Source organism: Rhinoderma darwinii, chromosome 1, assembly GCF_050947455.1.
Source record: "Rhinoderma darwinii isolate aRhiDar2 chromosome 1, aRhiDar2.hap1, whole genome shotgun sequence".
Classification (NCBI taxonomy): domain Eukaryota; kingdom Metazoa; phylum Chordata; class Amphibia; order Anura; family Rhinodermatidae; genus Rhinoderma; species Rhinoderma darwinii.
The window spans coordinates 115,840,181-115,864,171 of NC_134687.1; the positions used below are offsets into that span (position 1 = coordinate 115,840,181).

At 40.7% G+C, this 23,991-nt stretch overlaps 1 protein-coding gene across 1 annotated transcript in view; it reads right to left on the reverse strand.

Moving 5' to 3' along the window:
- The window catches only part of RXFP1 (relaxin family peptide receptor 1), a 341,714-nt gene that overhangs the window by 100,918 nt on the left and 216,805 nt on the right, over window positions 1–23,991 (reverse strand). The window contains exon 3 of the mRNA XM_075849676.1: window positions 10,961–11,065. Coding sequence (XP_075705791.1) covers window positions 10,961–11,065 — 105 coding nt within the window. The remainder of the gene's footprint in view (window positions 1–10,960; window positions 11,066–23,991) is intronic.

Sequence of the window (23,991 nt, forward strand, 5' to 3'; positions counted from 1 at the left end):
GTAAATTGCACCATTTCTGTTAAGGATTTAACCTTAATCTTGATCTTTAAATTAGATATAGCTCTTTATGTAGCATAGATCCTTATGTAAGGTAGCATTATCAACCTAATCAACTGTATAACTATTGTTACGTGGATTGATAAAGTTTACTGAATGTGAAGGTGCTCAAGCACACAACCAGAGCCCAAAAATGCTGTTGGCAGTATGATCATTATTACTGTATGTGAAATATAATGTATATGTTTACGATCTTTAAGGGAATATATCACTTATTTTATTTACTAACTAAAAACAGATACTGATAGATATTCTTCTTTTTATAGTCTATTTTTATTTTCTGATTGTAAGTTTCTATATTCTTCATTCTGTACATGAATATGGCGACATCCATCTTGTCTGAGCTGCTGTTAACAGCATTTAGAGATATGCTCTATAGCGGCCACATGGACCATAGGAACCGGTAGACTACAGCTGACCCATTGACTTTTATGTCAGGATCAGATCAGGAGTATGGGGGATGAACGATCATTACTATGATCGTTTGTCCCCTTACTTGAGCATCTTGTCGACAGCACATCCCTTGTTTACAAATATCTGATCAGCCGATGAACGATGAGTGTTTACACAGGGCAAAGATCGTGAATGATCCTTCGTACGAACACTCATTCTCCTGATCATTTACCCATGTTAAAGAGCCTAACCTTTCATTATAATCCTGTCTGAGATGAAAATGTGATGACTGCTGGGAAATGATCTCTACAGAACTGGAATAGTCAGTCTATTATGAAAGTCAGTGGCCAGAGTGAAAAGATTTCAGGATTTTTTAATATATATAGATAGTGACATGGAAAGTCAAAAAAAAATCTGCAAAAATGCTTAAAAAAAAAATCTAAATTTGAATTAAACATAGGTCATTTTCTAAGGACACATTCTTTTAACACAATCCTTTTAAAGGGGTTGTCTCATGAAAGAAACCCATTTTCTTATTCCCTATAAAGGTATATGAACATAACAGAGGGGACCCCTCTCTATAAGCCAGAGAGCCACTATGTAAGATCATCTCCTGCTCTGGCAGACCCGACCAGTGCATGCATTCAGGGCCGACACCGTCCATGAGACGAGAGGAGCTTCTCGTCTCAGGCGGCAGCCTGCTACCTCTCTGAGGGGGTAGCGGCGCCACTGAAACCAGCCACCGCCACCCCCTCCTGCACGAATTGTACCTGCGTCTATAGGACGCAGATACAATTACATGCATAAGCGCTGAATGGCCAGGCACGTTTCCATTGTTGACTCAAGCCCCACCACACATGCTCAGACGAGAGCAGGCCTGCATTGACACAGGACGGCACGAAAACGGGATCACGGTGAGTATGTAAAGTTTTTTATTTCCACTTAAAAGTGTGAGTGGCATTATCAACGGGGGGAGCTATATGTGGGGCACGATCTACAGGGAAGGCTATTTGTGGGACACTATCTACAGGGGGGGCAATATGTGGGCCACTATCTACAAGGGGTTATATGTAGAGCGCTATCTACAGGGTGAGCCCATATGTAGAGCGCTATCTACAGGGGGGCTATATGTGGGGCACCATCTACAGGGGGTGCTATATGTGGGGTACTATCTACAGGGGGCTGTATGTCTGCCACTATCTACAGAGGGCTCTATGGGGGCACTATATACAGGGGGCTCTATGGGGGCACTATCTACAGGGGGCTCTTTGGGAGGCACTATCTACAAGGGGCTCTATGGGGCACTATCTACAAGAATCACTGTGTGTGTGTGTGTGTCTGGGACACAGTGTATGGTGCTATTATAATCAGGGACACAGTGTATAGTGCTATTATATTAGAGACACAGTGGATGGTGCTATTATAATCAGGGACACAGTGTATGGTGCTATTATATTAGAGACAGTGTATGGTGCTATTATAATCAGGGATACAGTGTATGGCGCTATTATAATTAGAGGTGCAGTGTATGGAACGATTATATTTAGGGGCGTAGTGTGTGGCACCATGAGAATTTCATCTACGTTTATAGGTGCAGAAATGTTTGAAAAGTTAGAAGCTGAAGACATCTGAGTGGCAAACTGCAGAAATGGGCTGTGGCCGGGAGAAGTCATCATATAGGTCTGGACCGGATGGAAAAGAAAAGAGAAAAAGGAACAACTAGAAAAGGAAATGATGTCACTTAATGTAAATGTTTATTCTGCCTCTAATCAGTACTGTAGTCACTGTAGGCATTGTAGTCACAGTACTATATTCACTGTATGATCTGCAACGAGATGATGGGTGGTATGATTTATTTTTTTTTGTGAAACAGCAACTCAGAGCATATCTTTACTATTGATCGGGTCATGCTGGGAGCTGTAGTTTTACGCAGTACAAACCTATACGGCATGTGTTGCACTAAATTGAGCTGTATTTGTGCTGGTGTTGTATTTATGGGCTGAGCTTCGTTCTGGTGCTGTATATATGTACTGGGTTTGGTTCTGGGGCTGTATATACAGTTAGGTCCAGAATTATTTGGACAGTGACACAATCTTCATGATTTGGGTTCTGCATGCCACCACATTGGATTTGACATGAAACAACTGAGAAGCAATTGAAGTGTAGAATTTCGGGTGTAATTCAAGGGGTTGAACAAAAATATCCCGTGAAACGTTTAGGAATTGCAACCATTTTTCTACACAGCCTCCTCATTTCAGGGGCTCAAAAGTAATTGAACAAATTAACATTACCATAATTAAAATGTTTTTTTTAAAATAGTTTGTAAAGTATCCTTTGCAGGCAATGACTGCCTGAAGTCTGGAACCCATGGACATCAACAAATGCTGAGTTTCCTCCCTTGTGATGCTTTGCCAGGCCTTTACTGCAGCTGTCTTTTAGTTGTTGTTTGTTTGTGGGCCTTTCTATGGTTCGTTTTTGTCTTAAGCAAGTGAAATGCATGCTCGTTCGGGTTGAGATCTGGTGATTGACTTGGCCATTGCAGAATATTCCACTTCTTTGCCTTAAAAAACTCAGGGGTTGCTTTCACAGTATGTTTTGGGTCATTGTCCATCTGTATTGAGACGTCCAATCAACCTTGCTGTATTTAGTTGAATCTGAGCAGAAAGTTTATGCCTGAACACTTCAGAATTCATCCGGCTGCTACTGTCTTCAGTCACATCATCAGTAAACACTAGTGACCCAGTGCCTTTGGCAGCCATGCATGCCCATGCCATCACACTGCCTCCACCATGTTTTACAGAGGATGTGGTGTGCTTTGGATCATGAGCCGTTCCAAGCCTTCTCCATTCTTTCTTCCTCCCATCATTCTGGAACAGGTTGATATTAGTTTCATCTGTCAAAAGAATGCTGTTCCAGAACTGGGCTGGGTTCTTTAGATGTTGTTTGGCAAAGTCTAATCTGGCCTTTCTATTTTTGAGGCTGATTAATGATTTGCACCTCGTGGTGAACCATCTGTATTTGCTCTCATGAAGTCCTCTCTTTATGGTAGACTTATATACCTACTTCCAGGAGAGTGTTCTTCACTTGGGTAGATGTTTTGAAGGGGTTTTTATTCACCATGGAATGGATTCTGCGATCATCCACCACTGTTTTCTTCCGTGGACGTCCAGGCCTTTTGGAGTTCACGAGCAAACTTGATTTGGCCACTCCTAACATTTGTGCTATCTCTCTGATGGATTTCTTCACTTTTTTCAGCCTAACAATGGTCTGTTTCCCTTGCATTGGGGGCTCCTTTGACCTCATGTTGTGGGTTCACAGCAACAGCTTCCAAATGCAAATGCCACACCTGGAATCAACTCTAGACCTTTTACCTGCTTAATAGATGATGGATTAAGGAGGGAATAGCCCATACAGACTATTAAATAGCTTTTGAGATAATTGTCCAATTACCTTTGGTCCCTTGAAAAAGAGGCAGCTACATATTAAAGAGCTGTAATTCCTAAACCCTTCCTCAAATTAGCATGTGAATACCCTCAAATTAAAGCTGAGAGTCTGCACTTTAAGCTCATATTGATTATATAATTGTATATTCAATATGTTTTGGTAAACAGCTAAAGTGCCAATACTGGTTACAGGTTACTGTCCAAATAAATTTAGATCTAACTGTTTGTACTGAGCTAGGGTCTGTTGCTGTATTTATGTACTGAGCTTGGTTCTGGCGCGATATATATGTACTGAGATTTGTTATGCTGCTGTATATATGTAATAAGTTTGGTTTTGGTGTATATATGTACTGAGTTTGGTTCTGGGGCTGTATATATCTACTGAGCTTTGTTCTGGGGCTGTATATATGCATTGAGCTTGATTCTGGAGCCTTATATTTCTGAGCTTGGTTCTGATGCTGTAATTATGTAGGATATATTTCTAATAACAAAATTGCAGGGCAAATTGAATTGTTTTCAATTTATTGTATATTTAATGGGAACCTGTCAGGTAGTTTTGACCCTTTGAACTACCACCATGCGGTAATACATGACCTGACAACATTTCCAAACATTCCCCTGTATGTTTTTTTCAGATGCAGCAAAATCTATATAACCAACTTTTAAAACAGCTCACACTATATGCTAATTACTCTATAAAGGGTCATGGGGCGGTACTGCTATCATGAAGAGTCACATAGTGCTGCCTCCAAACACACCTTTCCATGCTTGATTGACATCCCCTGGCTGTTATACATCACTACCAGTCTCCTCCAACTTTCTCGGATGTGCCATTGCGTTGTACTACTTGGGCACGCACCGTGCAGCGAGGTGTGCTCTGCCCGGCTGCACCGCGAATGCCAGTACAAGGCAACGGCGCATCTGCAAGAGTTGGAGGAGGATGCTAGTGATGTAGAACAGCCAAGGGGATGTTAACCAAAATCTGGGAGGGCGCCATTTCAATTATCGCCTCAGGCAGCAGAAAAGCTAGAATCGGTCCTGCATTACGTGGTTGGCCACTTATTTGAGTGGCTGCAATGTAATACTTTTTCCCTGCATAGTACCTATGTGTTTTGTTTGTTTGTTGTTCTTGCGATTCTTTGAGGTTTTTATCTGGTTATAATTAAAGTAATATTTTAAGTTATTTGTTTTAGTGACTCTGTTTTGAGGTAGGCCTATCAATTGCTACATTTCTCCTAATGGTATGACACATTGGCTCACTTTTTTGACATTTACATAAGTGACTCATGAAAGACAGGGAGATCTTTCTGTAGTGTGTAATATCCATGGAAGTAGTCCTAATGTCCCTATTACAAGGGTCAATAATCTTGCAAACGAGTATTCATATGGACGCTCGTTCCCAATCATTGACCTGTGTAATAAGGGCAACGATCAGCTGATGAATGAGCAAACACTCGTTCATCAACAGATCTGGTCTTTTATGCAGAATTAAAAATGATCGTTGTCGGCAACACATCTCCCTGTGTAATCAGGGAGATGCGCTGCCGACATAATGAATATGTATAGGGACATGGGATCATGGTAACGAGCGCTCATCCCCATATATATATACAATCGTTCCTTCGTGTGATAGGATTAAACGAGAGCCGATCAACGAGATGTCTCATTGATCGGCGCTCGTTTACACGGCTCATGGCAGGCCGTGTAATAGTATCCTAAGAGTGCTCCAGTTTGTCTACTGATTCAAAACTAGGGTACACAGGTTACATTTTGTAAGGGCCAGCATGATGTCCTGTATCTTTTGATATCCATTGATCATTATCTGTTTATTTAAACAAATATACATTAATTGATTCACTACATTGATGAAAAACAACATTATTTTAGGACATTTTAATTTTTTTCCTTCTTTCTCCAATAGTGGATGATGTTTATGTAAGAATATTTCCTATAGAGTCTTGGATAATTACACTACAAATCATTGTTCATATAATGGCTGCATGAAAAGTTTTCGTCTTGTCTTGCTAATATTTTGTAATAATTGGAGCTGGGCACTCCTGCAAACACTAGTCTTCTTATTGTTGCTACAGAAGGAACAATAATATGTTATTTTCGAAATGACAAAGGGAATTATGTAAAATGTTATGTATAAATTGCACAATGCTTCATGCAAGAGAAAACGAAGATTGTGTGTGATCAGGCTCTTTCTTAGCAGTAAACCTCACAATCTGTAAAAAATAGTACCCATGGAGTTGTTCTCTATGTGCTGTTTTCAAAGTACGGTATTTAATTGCACTTCCGTCATTACTAATGGACGTTTACAGGAACATATTGTTCACAGTACCACGAATCTTTCCTTTTCCGTTGCTGTAAGAAGAGCACAAAAGTAATAATCTTTCGTCTTTGTACTTCTCACATATATCAGTATAATAAAATTAAAAACCTGTACAATATAAACTGTGTTAGACCTTGACCTAAGACTAACATCTGGAATAAAGATTATACAAAGTCCTCTCTGAGTGTGTCATATGAGGATATATCACAGCTGTTTGTATTGGACCATTGCTAGAACAGGGGAACATATTCAAGAATGGGGGGGGGGGGGGGATAAATCCCCATTACTTAAAAAGGAGTGAAGTTGTGATATATATATATATATATATATATATATATATATATATATATATATATCACAAGTGTACTTTTTCTTTAAAATTAGTGCTAACCAATTGTTCCCCCAGGTACTGAGGAAGACATGGTCCTATTATATCTGTATACCACATGCTGATGTTGTGTTAATGTTCACACTTGTTGTGATGCTATGTTACTGAACTGTGTTAGATGGTGCAGGACCTGTGGTCATGTGATACTCCCTGCAGGTCTTCAAGTCTGTGTTGTACATGGTACGCTGTTGTTATCAGGCAGTGATGGTTGGCTCGCTGTAATATCCAAATTGCAGGGTGTCTGGAGGAACGGTCTGGACGTCATCTTGGTAGAGATAACTGCGTCTCATAAGAGCAGGAAGGATAGGACCTGCATGGCTATGCTGCATCCTCATGCTAGGGGTGTGGCTTAATCCATACAAGACCACTGTTCCTGATGTTTAGGGTTCAGTACGTGGGCAAAACCCAGAAGGGAGCCTGTTGCGTGAAAATGTTGTGCTGGAGGAAGAACAAGCTGCTGCGCTGCAGTGCGTGAAGCTGGTGTGCAATTTCGAGTGGCATGACTGCAGGTTCGGAGAGTTTGTTGGTGAAAGAGCTGCATGTGGGTGACGGGCAGGAGCTTCCCCACATGTCGAGTTGGCAGCATAAGTGACTGGTAGAAGCCTCTTCACGTGCGTGCGACAGTGCAGACCTGTGGTCGACGGATACTTGCCTCCCCATGTGAGACAGTGTTACAGGAGCAGTAATGAAGCAGCAAGCTAGAGAGAGGCCTAGTGCAAGGCCTGAGTATTTACAGAGGACATTCCCCTGTATCGTGGAGAAATGCCTTTGGCTCTATCCTTCAGAGTGAGCCAGCCATCATCCGCTTGCCTGAACCAAGTTTAAGAACTCTGCCTCTCAAGTGTGAAAAGTGTTTATATATCTGATGCGGCTAAAGACATTTTTTATCACTAATCCTAGTCTCCATTGCATCTCTTCCATGACACACCTGCCTTTGGCTCTTACACTGCCACCACCCTGGGGCTATACCTTACTCATATTTGTTTCCAACTCCCTCATCTTGCTCTCTGAATAAAGCTGTCCACAGGTATTCGTGTTTTGTCAGCAGCTCACTCCTCTAAGGGGGCTAATAGGCTCTCACATGACGTTTTCTATCGAGGGAACCTGGATTGAATAGGTTCGATGTAACCTGTCCAATTCTATTATATCTCCCCGAGATGAGCTGCATCACAGTTGTATGGCAGACATGTACCTTCCTACCCCGTTAAAATAACATTGGGAGATTACCTAATGTCTGTAGCCACCCTACAATATGCTGGTACCGGAATAAATAATAATATTAATTATTTTCTGTATTAAATAAATATTGGAATGCATTAGCAAACTTACTCAACATTTTATGTAGATTGATTACATGTGAAGATGGCAAAATGTTGTTCAAAGAAGAACATGAACTTTAAAACACAACTCATGCACTTTGTAGCCTTACTAGCAGTCCACCAAAACTGACAGACTGTTTATCACAATATGATTTACTGTTCTATTGTATTTGATACATTGACATTACTTGGATGTTATAATATATTCCAAAACTGGAGCTATGCTGCTATTAATAATTGAACTATCTCTGAAACCTACTGGTCATCAAACATTCCTTTCACACACCCACACCCTGCGGAACAAATCAGTATTTCAGGAAAATCAAAGTTGCTGCTTATATTATTTTTCCATTTGAGAACTCTATTTTGTTTTTGACATAACACAACAATCTGATAATATATGAACATAATCTATACTTTCATTAGTTTAAAATTAATATGTACTATAATATATAGAGTATTATCTACTCTTTACCACAGGGAATAATGTCCCTGTGGTGTCCTTTGTTTCAGGTGAAACATGTTAAGCAACCAACCAACCACCGACCTATCAACTATTAACCACCCAACCAATACGCACAATGGATTGGAAAAAAAAAACCAGGAATCAAAGTTTGGGGAGACCCCTGTATGTTTCATCTTTTAGCTTACCAGCAGTTGCCACTACTCCCATATACATGCATATGTGTTTTCTAGCTAGTGTGTATGCTTGCTCATGATAAGTCAGTGTAAACAAGGTCATCTTATACATATTTTTCTTATACAATTTTTTTAATCTTTCTTTTTGTCTCCTACTTATGCTACCAAGCGACCTCAACTGATGTCAGTGCCGTTCTCATATGGTCAATAGTTATGCGTTCAAGCACCTTTTGTCTCTGTATTTGTAATGATATCAGATGCTTTGTATAGATCTCTTTTCACTTTGACATTAAATTCTTTTATTTGAGTAGTGTAAAAAAAATAAATTATGGCTTATTCAGACGAACGAGTGTAAACTCGGACGTGAAAAACAGCCTTGTGAACAGCCCCATTGAATTGCATAAGTCCATGTACTGTCCGTTTTTTTAACGGACATCACACGGACGTATAATACGCTTGTATGAATAAGCCCTAAGGCTCTGATAACACTACGTTCGGCATATACGTACACAATGAACGTAATGCTACGATATGCAATATAGCTGCGTACAGTGACTATTGAATCTCAGTATAAGAAAAAACCCCAAACAAGCTTAAATATATGCTTTGAAAAAAAAAAGTATATCAAAGTATAGCACCTGAACGTATTACAAAAGGACACTCTTTTAGCATTAAACAGAGGCACACAGAGATTTTTCCAATGGAATTTGCAAAAATGCTCCAATGCATGCCATATTACAGAGGTATTCTCACCTAGACACATAGTTTCTAGGGGAAAATATGGTGCCACATGGAGGCGCCTTACAGTGGCACCACATTGGCATGTTTATCCAAGCCAACCATACACATTTAAAGGTGAGGATATATGGTTTGGGATGTGTATTGCTAATTTTAGCACTACCAGTAGGCTTGAATGCTTCACTTGAATGAGGCTGAGTTGTAGAAGCAGACAGCACATGGACAAGAGTAATGCTGTTTCTGGAAAATTTCAAGCATTTTTCTCACCAGTGAGATTTCCTAGTAGAGGACAATATAATTCACACTGTTTTATCCAAATTAGTATAGCATCCACTTAAACTTGATTGAACCCTGTTCAGTAGAACATGGCTATACATTTTACTGAAAGGTAAGTATTGCAGTGGTGTATTACAATCTATGGAAGAGGGCTCAACTGCAATAACAGGCACATCCCATGGACAGAGGTGGCACTGTGTCTGGGAAAAAAAAGCAGATTCTTTTTCCTGAACTTTGGCAATCCCCTTAAGACTAAAATTGCTTGTACTGTGCAATAAATGTATTGCGCTAATCCGGGCCTGACAATCTAAACTACCAGTCTAGCTATAATATTCATTAGTCAACCAAGAGCACTGTACTCGTCTGTTAAACTGGTAAAAACTATTAAGGCTGGGTTCACACGACCTATTTTCAGGCATAAACGAGGCGTATTATGCCTCGTTTTACGCCTGAAAATAGTGCTTCAATACGTCGGCAAACATCTGCCCATTCATTTGAATGGGTTTGCCGACGTACTGTGCAGACGACCTGTAATTTACGCGTCGTCGTTTGACAGCTGTCAAACAACGACGCGTAAATTAACTGCCTCGGCAAAGAAGTGCAGGGCACTTCTTTGCCGCGTAATTTGAGCTGTTCTTCATTGAACTCAATGAAGCACAGCTCAAGATTTACGTGCGTCACAGACGGCTCGTAAATTACGAGGAGGAGCATTTACGTGTGAAACGAGGCAGCTGCAAACAGTCTGTCTTTTCACACGTAAATGCCTCTCAGCGTGTGAACATACCCTAAGGGAATTTTACGAGTGTCCCTCAAGGCAACTAATAGGGTTGGCATCGCAACTTTCATAGGGGTTTCCCAAACTCAAAGACAGCAATTCTTCTTTACAGCTTTATAGGCTACTTAAAAAGCAGTAAACTGGGAACAGGAATGTATCAAAGTATACCGCAACAACTCCCTAGTAGTTATGATGTTGGTCATATTTCGATTTGGGGGGAAATTCTCGTTGAAGAAACAAAAATAGTCATAGACTGAAATGCCTAATGAACTAATCAGATTCAAAGAGCGCCACGGATAGAAGTCATGCACCGCCGCTTTAAGCCTTGAACTAGGCATAACACAGAGTATCAGTTATACTTAGAGTGTTCCTTACAATTACAATTAAGACATGTAAGACGGTGCAGACGTATTTCTCTGCCATACTGTGAGTGAGATAGAACCACAAGACAATAATGCCTTCATTACAGAACCACATTCTTATATAAGTATATACTTTACTGATTCCTTGTGAGAGATTTAGCATTTAGGGATGTTGCTAGATTTCTGAATGTTCGCTACTTGCTGTTATTTTTAGTATAATCGAATGACCACTTACAGCATTCTGCTTCCTTCGTCTCTGAGTCATAGATGTTTACACCAAACTTCTCATAGTGCTTCTCGAAGTGCTTGTCAAGCTGCTGAGACCACCCATTGTTGTCTCCTGGAAGTATTAGAAAAAAAAAGACTAACTGTGATTTTAGTGCCATGGGATCAGCAAGAAAAAGAAGCAAGAAAATGAATAGGACAACATACATTATCTTTGGAAATTAACAAAACATTGCTGATATTTATATATCACACATATCTGTCCTAGAAAAGATGACAACCAGATTTAGGCTGGACTCTCATGCAGCTGAGGTGCAGCCGAAACCACGCCAACATGTAGATCGGCTAAGTTTTCAAATTACCTGCAGGTAAAAGAACTTTAAAGGAAGGGTGTCGCAAAAATTTATTTTTATATTCATTTGCTTTTAGTGTTTTATTAAAAGAAATTTTATTTATTTGTGTGTTTGTGTTTTACTTTTTTTTCTTCTAACTTTTACTTCACTATGGGGGCTGCCATTTTTTTTCATCTCTGTATGTGTCGATTAACGACACATACAGAGATGGAATACGGCACATACATCCCCTTGTATGGGAGCCGTTCCATCCACTATGGTGTACGCCGTCTGTGTGGGAACGGTGCATGCGCCGCTCCCACACAGTCCAAATGGAAGGTCTTCGGCCGAGCGACATCCGGCGCCATTTTCTTGTGGACCGGAAGCCGCGGCCGGACAGTAAGATGACTACTTCCGGTCGCGGCTTCCGGACATGTGATTAGAAGCAAGGACTAGGAGCGGCGGCAGCGGCAGGAGCAGGTAAGTTATTTCTGTGTATGTACATGTTATACTGTGTGATTACACTGTATGTAAGCCTACTACACTGTGTGTTCGCTCAAAAAATGGCGGCACACAGTGTAGGAGGTTTGAACATTCAATCCCCTCCTTTCTCCTGGCACAAGCCAGGATAAAAGAGGGGGGATTGTTTGAGGACACTAGAGCGAGTGTGTCTTCTCAAATTTTGCAGCATAAAGCAATGAGGTTGCTTTACCACATGCAAATGCTGCAATTTTTGGAATTGCTCCCTCTAGTGACCAGCACAGGGAAATGTTATAAATTAGAATCTAATTTATAATATTTCCTGACTTGTGAAAAAATTAAAAAAATTAGAACAATGTCTAATCATGTATATAATAACTGTTTAAAAAAAATAAAACATTTTTCTAGCGACACATTCCCTTTAATTGTTAATGGCAGCACAGTTATGCAGCTAACGGTAATGAAAGTGCTTTTACCTGCAGTCAATTTGAAAACTGCACAGAGCTACATGCTATTGAGGTTTCAGTCGCCTCAAAAACCCTTCCCTCCACAGCCATTTTTGGATTTAAATTTTTGCTTTTTGCCCCTCCACTTCCAAAAGTCATAACTTTTTTATTTTTCGTCGATATAGCCATATTAGGGCTTATTTTTTGCGAGGCGAGTTGTCGTTTTTCATGGTACCATTTATTTTACCATATAGTGGTACTGTATTGGTAAAGAATGCTGAGAGGAGAAAATCCATAAGAGCCCATATAATGGGATCTGATGTCATTCAGGCACATCTAGAGCAAGCCAAGAGATGTGTCAGAAGTTTTGATCAGTGGAGGTTCGGGTGCTGGGACCCCCACCGATCACTAAAAAAAAGGGGGCACAAGCGCTCAGTTGAACACTCTGCACCTTAGGCCTTATTCACACGAACGTGTCGGATTCGCGCGTGTAAAAAACGCAGCGTTTTTCCTGCATTGCAGTTCCGTGTGGCATCCGTGTAGAGTGTGCGTCTGCGTTATTTACGCGCGTACAGTATGTCACACGGTTTTTACGTCAGCCAAAAAAAAACTGAAGGAGGTGTTTTATTTTTTCCTCATTTCTTTAGCAACAGGTGAGTGAAAAACACGGACAGCACACTGGTAGGCTGGAAATAATTTCATTGTTAGTTAGTATGGCAAAAAAGTGGATTCCTCCATTGTTTTTAAAATTTTGTTTACACGACGTTTACCCTACGGTAAACACAACATGTTAACTTTATGCTGCGGGTTATTACGATTGCAGCGATACCAAATTTATATAGTTTTTTTTATGTTTTACTACTTTTACGAGGGAAAAAGTAATTGTTAAAAAAAAGAATTTGTTTTACTATATTCTGAGAGCCTTAACTTTTTTATTTTTCCATCGATTGTGCGATACGAGGGCTTATTTTTTGCAGGGCGAGCTGTAGTTTTTATTGGTACATAAGACTTTTTGATCACATTTCATTTCACGGCGTTAACCGTGCCAGTTATATAATGTTATTTTGTAATAATTCAGACTTTTACGGACACCGCAATACCAGTTATGTTACATTTTTTTTACATTGCTTTTAATATTTTTAGATTTTATATATTAAAAAACATTGTTGAACTGTATTTGACGTATTTTTATCAGTCCCCCTAGGGACTATTGTATTGCAGTATATTGTGATTTTGACAGTTTCCTATTAAGCCCTGCCCCTGGCAGAACTTAATAGGAGAACAAACATAGCAGACCTGGAGGCCTTCATTAGGCCCCCACATACTTCATAATAAAGATGGTTTAAAGAGTCTTAGCTACTTGGGTATGCAGAGTTTGGTATGGAGGAACTCAAGTGGCCTTCACAGAACCCTGACCCAACACATTGGTACAAATTCCCACAGACACACTCCTAAATCTTGGGGAAAGCCTTTGCAGAAGAGTGGATGCTGTTAAAGGCACAAAAGGGGGCTCAAATCCATTTTAATACCCATGGTTCTGGAATGGTATATCCAACAAGCTCATATAGGTGTGATGGTCAGGTGTCCACAAACTTTAATATAAATGGTATGGTTATGGAAATGCAAGTTTGAGTGATTTTCCAAAGGCTGCTGGAGTCTGTCAGGAGAGAGCGTGCCCGCAAACCGCAACCTCGAATAAGTAAGGACTTTGATCGACAGAGTCGCAGGCTACTCTAAGGTGTTTGCCAGAGCCGACCACAAGGTGGGATGGTCTTTACTGCTTAGAACCCAGGTTGTCTTAGAAGAGTACCGTGTTGGATTAGAGGTGCAAATGCAGGCAAACCTGAGCTGAAAACCAGACAGCCAGAGGGTTAACTGAAAGTACAAAACTAGAGCAAGGGATAATCAGGCAAAGCAAAGGTCAGAAACAAGCCGGGAGCAGATAATCAGAATAGGTAAGCAGAGGGAAAACGAGAGACAAGCCAAGGTCAGTATTCACAAGGACCAGAAGTCAGAAGTGCAGGAAATGTCAAGAGCTTGATCAGAACACCAGAAGATAGGAGAATCACAAGCAAGGGAGAGATGGAAGAAGGTGGGGTTAAATAGTAATCCACACCTTACAGGCAGAAAGACAGGCAAAAGAGATAAGCTCAAGGTAAAAACGGACATGCTCAGAAGCCAGAACTATAGTCATGGTAATCTTAAGGGAACAGGCCTTTCCTAACAGGTGTACTATGTAGCTTAAAATGGAGTTCTAATTTTGATTTTTACTTTTATACCACTAAGCTCACCACATATACTATTTATCAACACTGTAAATGTCTCTTAATAAGCTGTGAGAACTTAAAACGAGGAGTGGATAAAAAACCCAGGAAAATTATCAAATAAAGACTTCTCCTTTCTTCTTTATCCACTTCCAGTTTTGGCTTAAAAAACGGCATCAAATATTGAATCAAAGCTAGATGTGTAAATCCATCCTTAGGCCAGGATCACACACACACAGTTTGCTGCAGTATTTGCTGCAGTTTTGGGCTCAGTCTTTTTGAGCCAAACACAGGAATGGACACAAAACGCATCAGTTTTTTGTATCTACCAATTCCGCCATTGTTTTTTTGTGTTGTTTTTTTTCTTTACTAAATACTACTATGCGGTCCAGCCAACTTCCGTAGAAAAGTACTAATATAAGCCAGTTACACTCTGGCTTAGGCTCCATTCACACTCGCGTGAATCACGTCCGTGTGCTGTGCGTTGGAACAACTCACAGCACACGGACCCATTGATTTCAATGGGGCCATTCACACATGCGGTATTTTTCACGCGAGAGTCCGCTGTGTGAAACTCACTGCATGTCCTATATTGGTGCGTTATCACGCACCTACGCGCCCATTGAAGTCAATGGGTGCGTGAAAACCACGCACCGCACACGGATGCACATGCATGTGCGGTGCGTGATTTGCGCATCAATTCAGTTGAAAATAGTTTTAAAAAAAAGATGTGCTTTGCCAGTGCGGGAATAACGCATGCCCCTCGCAAAGCACACTGATGCATAACGCAACACACTCGGAGCCGATTAACGCGCATTTTTCACGCGCTTGAATCAGATACGCTCGTGTGAATGAGGCCTTATATTAGAAGCACCGGAGAGCAGTTCATTTATATTATCAAACACATTGAAAGACCCACTTAGTTGGCTAGCAAATATTACATTTTATTTTACAAAAATTGCTAATTTTTTCCCAACAACAATAATATGAATATAATTATACTAAATATCTTTACTATTTAACCAAAAGACAGACCACATAGAGATTAAAATTATAACGCAGTCAAACAGCAAAATGCTCATAAGTATAGCTGAGTGACAGTGTGCTACTAGCTATAGGAGGAACATGGACAGTTAAACGTCTGCTAAGATGGCGGGATGTAAGAGAAAACTATGGTATGAAATCGGTCCATGTACCTTGACTGTCTAAAGCTGCGTTGAGCTAAAAATCAAAAGAGCCCCACCGACCAGTTTCGCTGCACAAGCAGCATCCTCAGGGGTATTGGGGCTAATGAAAGCATTCTCAAGAGGAAGACCCATTTTAAAACCTCCGGATGAGGTAAAAAGGGGGTGTACAGCTGGGAAGGCGCGTCTTTCCTTCCTGGGTAGTTCTCCCGCCAATCCCATATGCTTCACTCAGGTCCTCTCCGATTCCTCTCTACTCCCCTTAGCCACTATCTGCCCAGCTGATACGCCTTCACCACGATACATATTTGAATACACCCAGTTAAAACATTTCTATAGTGTTGTTAAGCGACAGGCTCACCTTCACCGGCCACTTACTGACTTCGAGCGCTTATGTGTCTCAACCCAGACCCCTGCACACACCATTTCCATGCTCTATAAAATACTCCTCTCCCAGCGACCCCCTCATCTCCCATCCTTCTGCAGGGCTTGGGAGACAGAATTGAATGCAACATTCTCCGGTGCACAATGGAGACAATGTTTTTCCCTTTCCCAGAAAGCTTCGATCCATACGAGCTCAGGAAACTAGCTATAAAATTATTTCTAGGTGGTATCGGGTGCCCACTGCCCTGCATAAATGGTACCCGTTTGTACCCGACACGTGCTGGCGCTGTGTGGCAACGGGGGGGAAGCATGTCTCATATTTTGTGGAGTTGTCCCTCCTTAGAGTTTCTGGGAGGCGGTTCTCCAAATTATATTAGATGTCACTGGGGTCTCGGCCCCTAGCTCACCCGAGGCGGCCCTTCTATTCATGCTCCTTATGCCATTACCCATTTAAAAATGCTCTCTACTTAGACACCTCCTCCAAGCTGCCAAATCAGTTCTTCCCCGTAGGTGGCGAACGGCGGTCCCTCCACTGTGGTTTTGGTTCCAGGAGGTTGCCTTACTACAGCTAATGGAGCACCTTCTGGCTCATTCTGCTTCAGCTTCTACCAGATACAAGGACACTTGGTCTCCATGGCTTATGCTCCTTTCTTCCTCCACCTACCGGAATGCGGTGACTTGAGATGCACTGCATATCCTCTGCCATGGGACTTCCTCGGGGTGGGGACTACATCCAGAAGTGTGGGGGTTTGCTTGCTCCAATCATGTTTCTGCAAGGTGCATAGCTGCTTCTTATTTACTCATGATAATCCGGAACCGGAGTCCAGGCTCACCATGAACCCCCCCTTGTCTCTTCTTTGCCCTTGTTTGTTTCCCATTCTATCTTCTCCTTCTCCTTCCCTTCTTGTGTCTGTCTTAAGTGGTCATCGGCTTCCTGTGATTGCGCTCGCCCACTATTGCCATTTCATTTTAGGACGTATGAGAAGCTGAACTGTGGTATTTTTATTTCTCTCTTATAGAGGCTCTGTCACCACATTATAAGTGGCCTATCTTGTACATAATATGATCGGCGCTGTAATCTAGATTACAGCAGTGTTTTTTTATTTAGAAAAACGATCATTTTTGACGGAGTTATGACCTATATTAGCTTTATGCTAATGCGTTTCTCAATGGACAACTGGGCGTGTTTTAGTATATGGCCAAGTGGGCGTTGTACAGAGGAGTGTATGACGCTAACCAATCAGCGTCATACACTTCTCTCCATTCATTTATACAGCACATAGCGATATAGCTATATCGCTATGTGCAGCCACATAAACACACTATAACATTACTGCAGTGTCATGACAATGAATATACATTACCTCCAGACAGGACGTGATGTGTATTCAGAATCCTGACACTTCGCTAATACAATCCCGACACTACAGCACAGAAAGCGTAATCTCGCGAGATTACACTGTAAACTGTCATTTCAAACGAGATTACGCTTGCTGTGCTGTAGTTTCAGGATTGTATTAGCGAAGTGTCAGGATTCTGAATACACATCACGTCCTGGCTGGAGGTAATGTATATTCATTGTCATGACACTGCAGTAACGTTATAGTGTGTTTATGTGGCTGCACATAGCGATATAGCTATATCGCTATGTGCTGTGTAAATGAATGGGGAGAAGTGTATGATGCTGATTGGTCAGTGTCATACACTCCTCTGTACAACGCTCACTTGGCCATATAGTAAAACACGCCCAGTTGTCTATTGAGAAACTCATTAGCATAAAGCTAATATAGGTCATAACTCCGTCAAAAATGATCGTTTTTCTAAATAAAAAACACTGCTGTAATCTACATTACAGCGCCGATCACATCATGTACAATATAGGCCACTTATAATGTGGTGACAGAGCCTCTTTAAACAATGCTCCTTTCTCGAGATTGGAGGACTTTTTGGCGCCGGTTCCTCTTACTGCACTTCCGTGGCTCCGGTTGAGGTATTTTAAGGGGCGTGAGAATGCTCTGCTCCCTTTGGTTGCGGGACAAGTCGTACTCACATATAAACGTTTCTGAGCTCTGGCTATAGTGATACCTACCGATGGTCCGTTGGTGGCGATATCCCATAATGTGGATTTTCTCCCTGGGATACAGCCCACCTTCTTGGCCTGTACATCCAGGCCTTCGCCTCTGACTTTTTGCCATGTACTGATGAGTCAGGGTTTGAAGTCTTTTGAGGCACTTGTCCCGGAGCTGGAGAAATCACCGGTTGGGCGGAGGGACTTTTTTGAGGATGCAACATTTCTACACTGCTAATAAGACGAGGCTGTCTTTGCACAGGGGTCTAACACCGCTGGAGCAGTTATGTGTCGCTTCTTCTCCTCCAGAGAGAACTATCTCCCTCATTTATAATTTTTTGCAGGATTTAAGTAACGATGTTCCCGCCTTCCTTTGTGAAGGGGTGGGAGAGGGAGCTTACTTCGCCTTCGTCGCCGGTTGACTGGTCGAAAGCCTTTGCCCTGTGCCATAGCTTCTCAATCTCTTGTAAGGTCCAGGAAACTAATTACAAGATATTGTCGCGTTGGTATAGGGTTCCAGCATTGCTTCACTCCTTTTATCCGGTGGTACCTGATGAATGTTGGTGTTGTAGCAGGGCTGGTGGAACTATGTTACACATCTGGTGGGGGTGCCCGTTAATCAACACATTCTGGTCTACTGTAGTGGACCTGATACAGAAAATCACAGGTCTGGTGCTTCCCAATACCCCGGAGGTGTTACTACTTTCCATGCTCCCAGGAGCGGTCAAAAGATATACGAAAACCCTGATTAGTTTCCTGTTGATCGTAGCACGCACGGTTATTCCACGGTTATGGAAGACCAGAGCACCATTTGCTGCTGAACTTGTCCGTCACCTTGGGAGATGTTTGTCTTCTAACAACCATTTCTATTGGCCATGGTCATTGCACACCCCCTTTTCACGTCTGCCTCCCATTTTTTACCGAACGTGTCCGTCACCTTGGGAGATGTGTGTCTTTTAACAACCATATTCATTGGCCATGGTCATTGTACACTCCCTTTTAACCTCATCCAGTTGTTTTAAAAGGGGTCTTCCTCATGAGAACGCTGTCATCAGCCCCAATACCCCTGAGGACGCTGCTCTTTTGATTTTGAACTCAACGCAGCTTTAGACAGTCAAGGAGCATGGACCGATTTCATACCATAATATTCACTTACATCAAGCCATCTAAGCGGAGGTTTACCTGTCCATGTTTCTCCTATAGCTAGTAGCACACTGTCACTCAGCTATACGTATGAGCATTTTGCTGTTTGACTGCGTTGTAATTTTAATTTCTATGTGGTCTGTCTTTTTAGTTAAATAATAAAGATATTTAGTTTAACTATATTCATATTATTGTTGTTAGTTGGGAAAAAAATGGGCCTCATTTGCCTCAGGCCACTTATATTATCAGCTCTCCTCTGGACCCCTCCCAAAGACCGTTTACACATAACTAACCCTATAATTCGCCACTCTTTTAGACTTTGGGACAATCTTAAATATTCAACATGTCTCCTCTCACCACACCTCCCTTTTTATAGGGAGCTCTTTAGATACCTCTTCGGGCTCTTTAGATACCTCCACATACATAAATCATAACATAAGATGCATAAAAAATAAAACTTGTTTGACCGTGATGTGTGAACCCAGCCTAACAGTATTTCTACACCTGTCTTATCTACATTGCTTTGATGGATTGTGGATCCTGCCATCGTTGCTGTATTTCATCACAAATGATTTCTCTTCTGTTTTAGGACAGCAACAATGTAATTTACTAAGGCAATTATTTCTCCTACTCCTAATGGCATCCACAGACTTGTAGGACATTTCACTAACTGATGTCTAGAAATTAACTCGACCTGAATTACTTGCACTATGGGTGACATTTCATCAATCATATATGTCACAAGTATCACTAGTTTCATTCCACGATCGCCCGTTTTCATAGGTATATTTATATACTCATGTCCAGAAAAAGAGCTTGACTTCCTTGACCCCTGAACCTGTCAGACAATGATATATGAGGCAGTACACGTTTGTCTTTTTTTGTCATGTTACAAAGAAATGGTTTTCATTATTTGCTGTAGAAAGAGTGAACTGGACAAATTAGTTTTTGATCAGACGTTACCTTATAAAACTTAAGGGAGGTAATAGAAATAATTTTGTATTTTTAAGCAAACCTAACATTATTTCTATAATATATTTTCTTTTGTTATACTATAGGTCAGTATACATTTAGCTAAATTGCACCATATATATCCCCATCAACAGTGCCATAGCATGTGTGAATATCTTACACGGGACATAAACACTAGATAATTGTCAGCAGAACCCCTCACATCAACAGGATCTGACGATTGTCCTCTGGTGTCTGCTGTTGGGGGGAAACAAGAATGGATTTAGCCATGTCCGATCCTTTGTTCCACCTGGAGATGACTGCTGGAGGTATTTGGCAGCTATTTATCCCGCCCTCCCTATAACAATAATCATGTATTCTGGCAGACCAGATTTATTCTAGTTAGCAGTGCTGGCAAGAGAATGGATCTTCAACTTTTATTACAATGTTTGTATTGTTGGAGGTACGCTTTACGTGTTTTCAGACTTGCTGCTGGGAGTGTTTAGGACACTGAGCATTGGAGGCCTCTAAGTGATGGAGATCCCTGGGCAATTGCCCCTTCTGCCCTCCCTATAATCTGGTTCTTTTCTGAACCTTAATAATTCACTATCACTTTAATCATTGTTTAAAAGCTATATCAGAAGTTTTAAATATTTCCTACGTCAAAGAATTTACAGATTATGTACATGATAGTGCCCACAGAGATGCAATTTAGGAGTGGGAACATGTTGTTTCTTGCTTCAGGATACATATTCGTATGCACCCCTTACATTTTCCATTCTTAAAATAAGAGTTGATTAAATGTTATATCTATTAAAGGATATCTATTAAAGGGATTTTTTGGGTTTCAGCAAATGAATGTTACTTTTTGTATAATTAGAAGTTATACAATTTTTCAATATATTTTCTGCATTAAATTCTTAAGTTTTTCTAGAATTCTGCTTATTCAGTAGGAACAATCATTGTTTATTTGCAGTGAATAAAAGTCAGTTTATGGTCATGTCATGGACACACAGGCGCTGGGATCGCTAGAAGACACAGCTCTGATACACAAACTGTAACGAGCTGTGCACCTGTGTGTCCATTACATAACCATGGACAGAATTATATCGCCGCCTGCGATGTTCTACAGGAGCCTTGCCAGAAGAGGCCAGGCTGGATGACAGCAGGATTACGTGAGGAGGTGAGTATTCTTTACTGGGGAAGCAGGGTTTCTTTTCTTACTCAGGGGGCACAGCATGGCAATTATGTTATTCAGGGGGGCACAGTGTGGGACATTATTTTATGCATGGGGCACATTGTGCAGAGATTTTATTTTTAGGGGCCATAAATCCAAGACTATCATGATAAGTTATTAAAAATTGCAACTTCAGCTCATCTGTCTCTAAAAAACTGATTACTACTACATTTGTTTATGTGTCATTTCTGATCATTTTAATAAACAAGGTTCTACCCACAACCCTAGTCGTATGAGCTTTATTCTTTGAAGAATCTGAAATACTTTAAAATGGAAGAATCTCTCACTCAGCTGCACTTTAAAGAGGCTCTGTCACCAGATTATTAGTGCCCTATCTCCTACGTAATCTGATCGGCGCTGGAATGTAGATAACAGCAGTGGTTTTTATTTAGAAAAACGATCATTTTTGAGCAAGTTATGAGCAATTTTAGATTTATGCTAATTCGTTTCTTAAGGACCAACTGAGCGTGTTTTTACTTTTGACCAAGTGGGTGTTGTAAAGAAGTGCATGAGGCAGACCAATCAGTGATCAATCAGCATCATACACTTCTCATTGTTCCAGCCCAGCTTCTTTCACTGCACAATCACACTGTAACAATCACACTGTAACAATCACTGTAACAATCACACTGTGCTGTGGATCATGCTGGGCTGGAACAATGAGAAGTGTATGACACTGATTGGTCACTGATTGGTCGGCCTCATACACTTCTTTACAAAACCCACTTGGTCAAAAGTAAAAACACGCCCAGTTGGTCTTTAAGAAACTAATTAGCATAAATCTAAAATTGCTCATAACTTGCTCAAAAATGATCATTTTTCAAAATAAAAACCACTGCTGTTATCTACATTACAGCGCCGATCAGACTATGTAGGGGATAGGGCACTTAGAATCTGGTGACAGAGCCTCTTTAAGGCCCTACAAAGTAGATTTGGCATTGGGGCGTGTAGCATATAGTAACAAAAAAGGTTTGTCTAGTTTTAATAAACCATATGAAATGTGATGAAAATAAAACCAATACATACATATAGCACCAAATTACTCTTGACGGATTTCACAATTTTTGGTGGGTTCCATCAATAATCTATTGTCTATTAGGCGGCTGCTAGCTGCTAAATAAACGTAGGTGCCTGCACTTGTGGGAAACAGATTTAGTTTTTTTCAGTCAAATTTTTGTTGTTCTCTTAGATCACTTTATTCAGGGTAGCTTCATCCCTCCCAACTATATAGGGACCTATTAAACCTATAAAGAAGTACCTATAAAGAAGAGTAAATACAGCTAATACCAATATACAAAACTTAAATCTCTATTGATTACAAGTTAAAAAGACATGAGTCCTAAACTTAAAAAAGCGAAGAACGACATTCTCAAAAATAGTATATTGTAGTAAATCCCCATAAAGCTCACTAATGAGCAAAATGTATAAAGTGTATCTTACATGGGTAAATAGATATATCATAAGAGGTCACAAGTTTCTAATATACAATAGTATGAACAAAGACTCTGAATAAAGTGTAAGTGCAATTTCTCAAATATAAAAAGACAGAGACAAAAAATGTGCAAATAGAGACCTATACAAATGTATAGGTCTACCTATCTGAGATGTAGAGACCTATACACTTGAACACCAGGGGGTGCTATTACAAGCAGATAATTGCCATATTTACTCTAAAATGTATATTGATTTTATATATAGCCATTTCTATTGAGGACGCACCCCTTTAAGCTATCACTTTTTGGTTTAATACATAGGGACTTATAACTTTCTTTAGCTGAACTAAACATGCATGTCAATGGGATTAGTGGCAATAAAAATAAATCTCTCAATCCATCAAAGGGGTTTTCCCTTTATGAAGTATATGCTGTTTTAAAAATACATGTTTAAAATAAAATGCTCTCCCTCCCTATGAAGCACTCTGACCTAAGCACCACTACATGTACATTGCAGCGGCGTTCAGGAACATACTGTACATGTCCCCTCTCTCACTATGAGCAATGTACAGGGCACCTGTTTATTGCACAGAAAGGGTGTGCCCGCTGTGGCTGTATCACATACTGACAGTTTGTGACAGAGGCGCAGCGGGTACACACACTCTTGTGCAAAGTGTAAGGAGGGAGAGAGGCCATTTAAAAAAAACAAAACATGATTGGAAATAAAAAGGTATGATAAAAAAAAACAGAAAACACCTGTAAGTTGACATATGTCTGTAGTTAGTGTAAAAAACATTTTTTGCCCCAAAATTAACGAGCGAGATCGCTTAAGCCTGCATTACAAGCTGGTATTACTTTTGGAATACGTCTAAAAACGAAATTGAATCCACACAAAAAAATCAGGTGAATATACTGACGGTGGTTTCTTTTATGAAAGCAGATGTAAAACTGCACTAAAAATGCTCTACAGTTCTCCCATTCACCTTTAATAAAAAGGAGTCCTGACATGGAGCAGAAGAACGAAACCCACGACGCAGGTGTGAACATAGCCTTAGCTGTACATTTAGTTTTTTTCCTCTGCTGGCTTCTGGTAATTCATACTTTCTGAATCCATGCCTG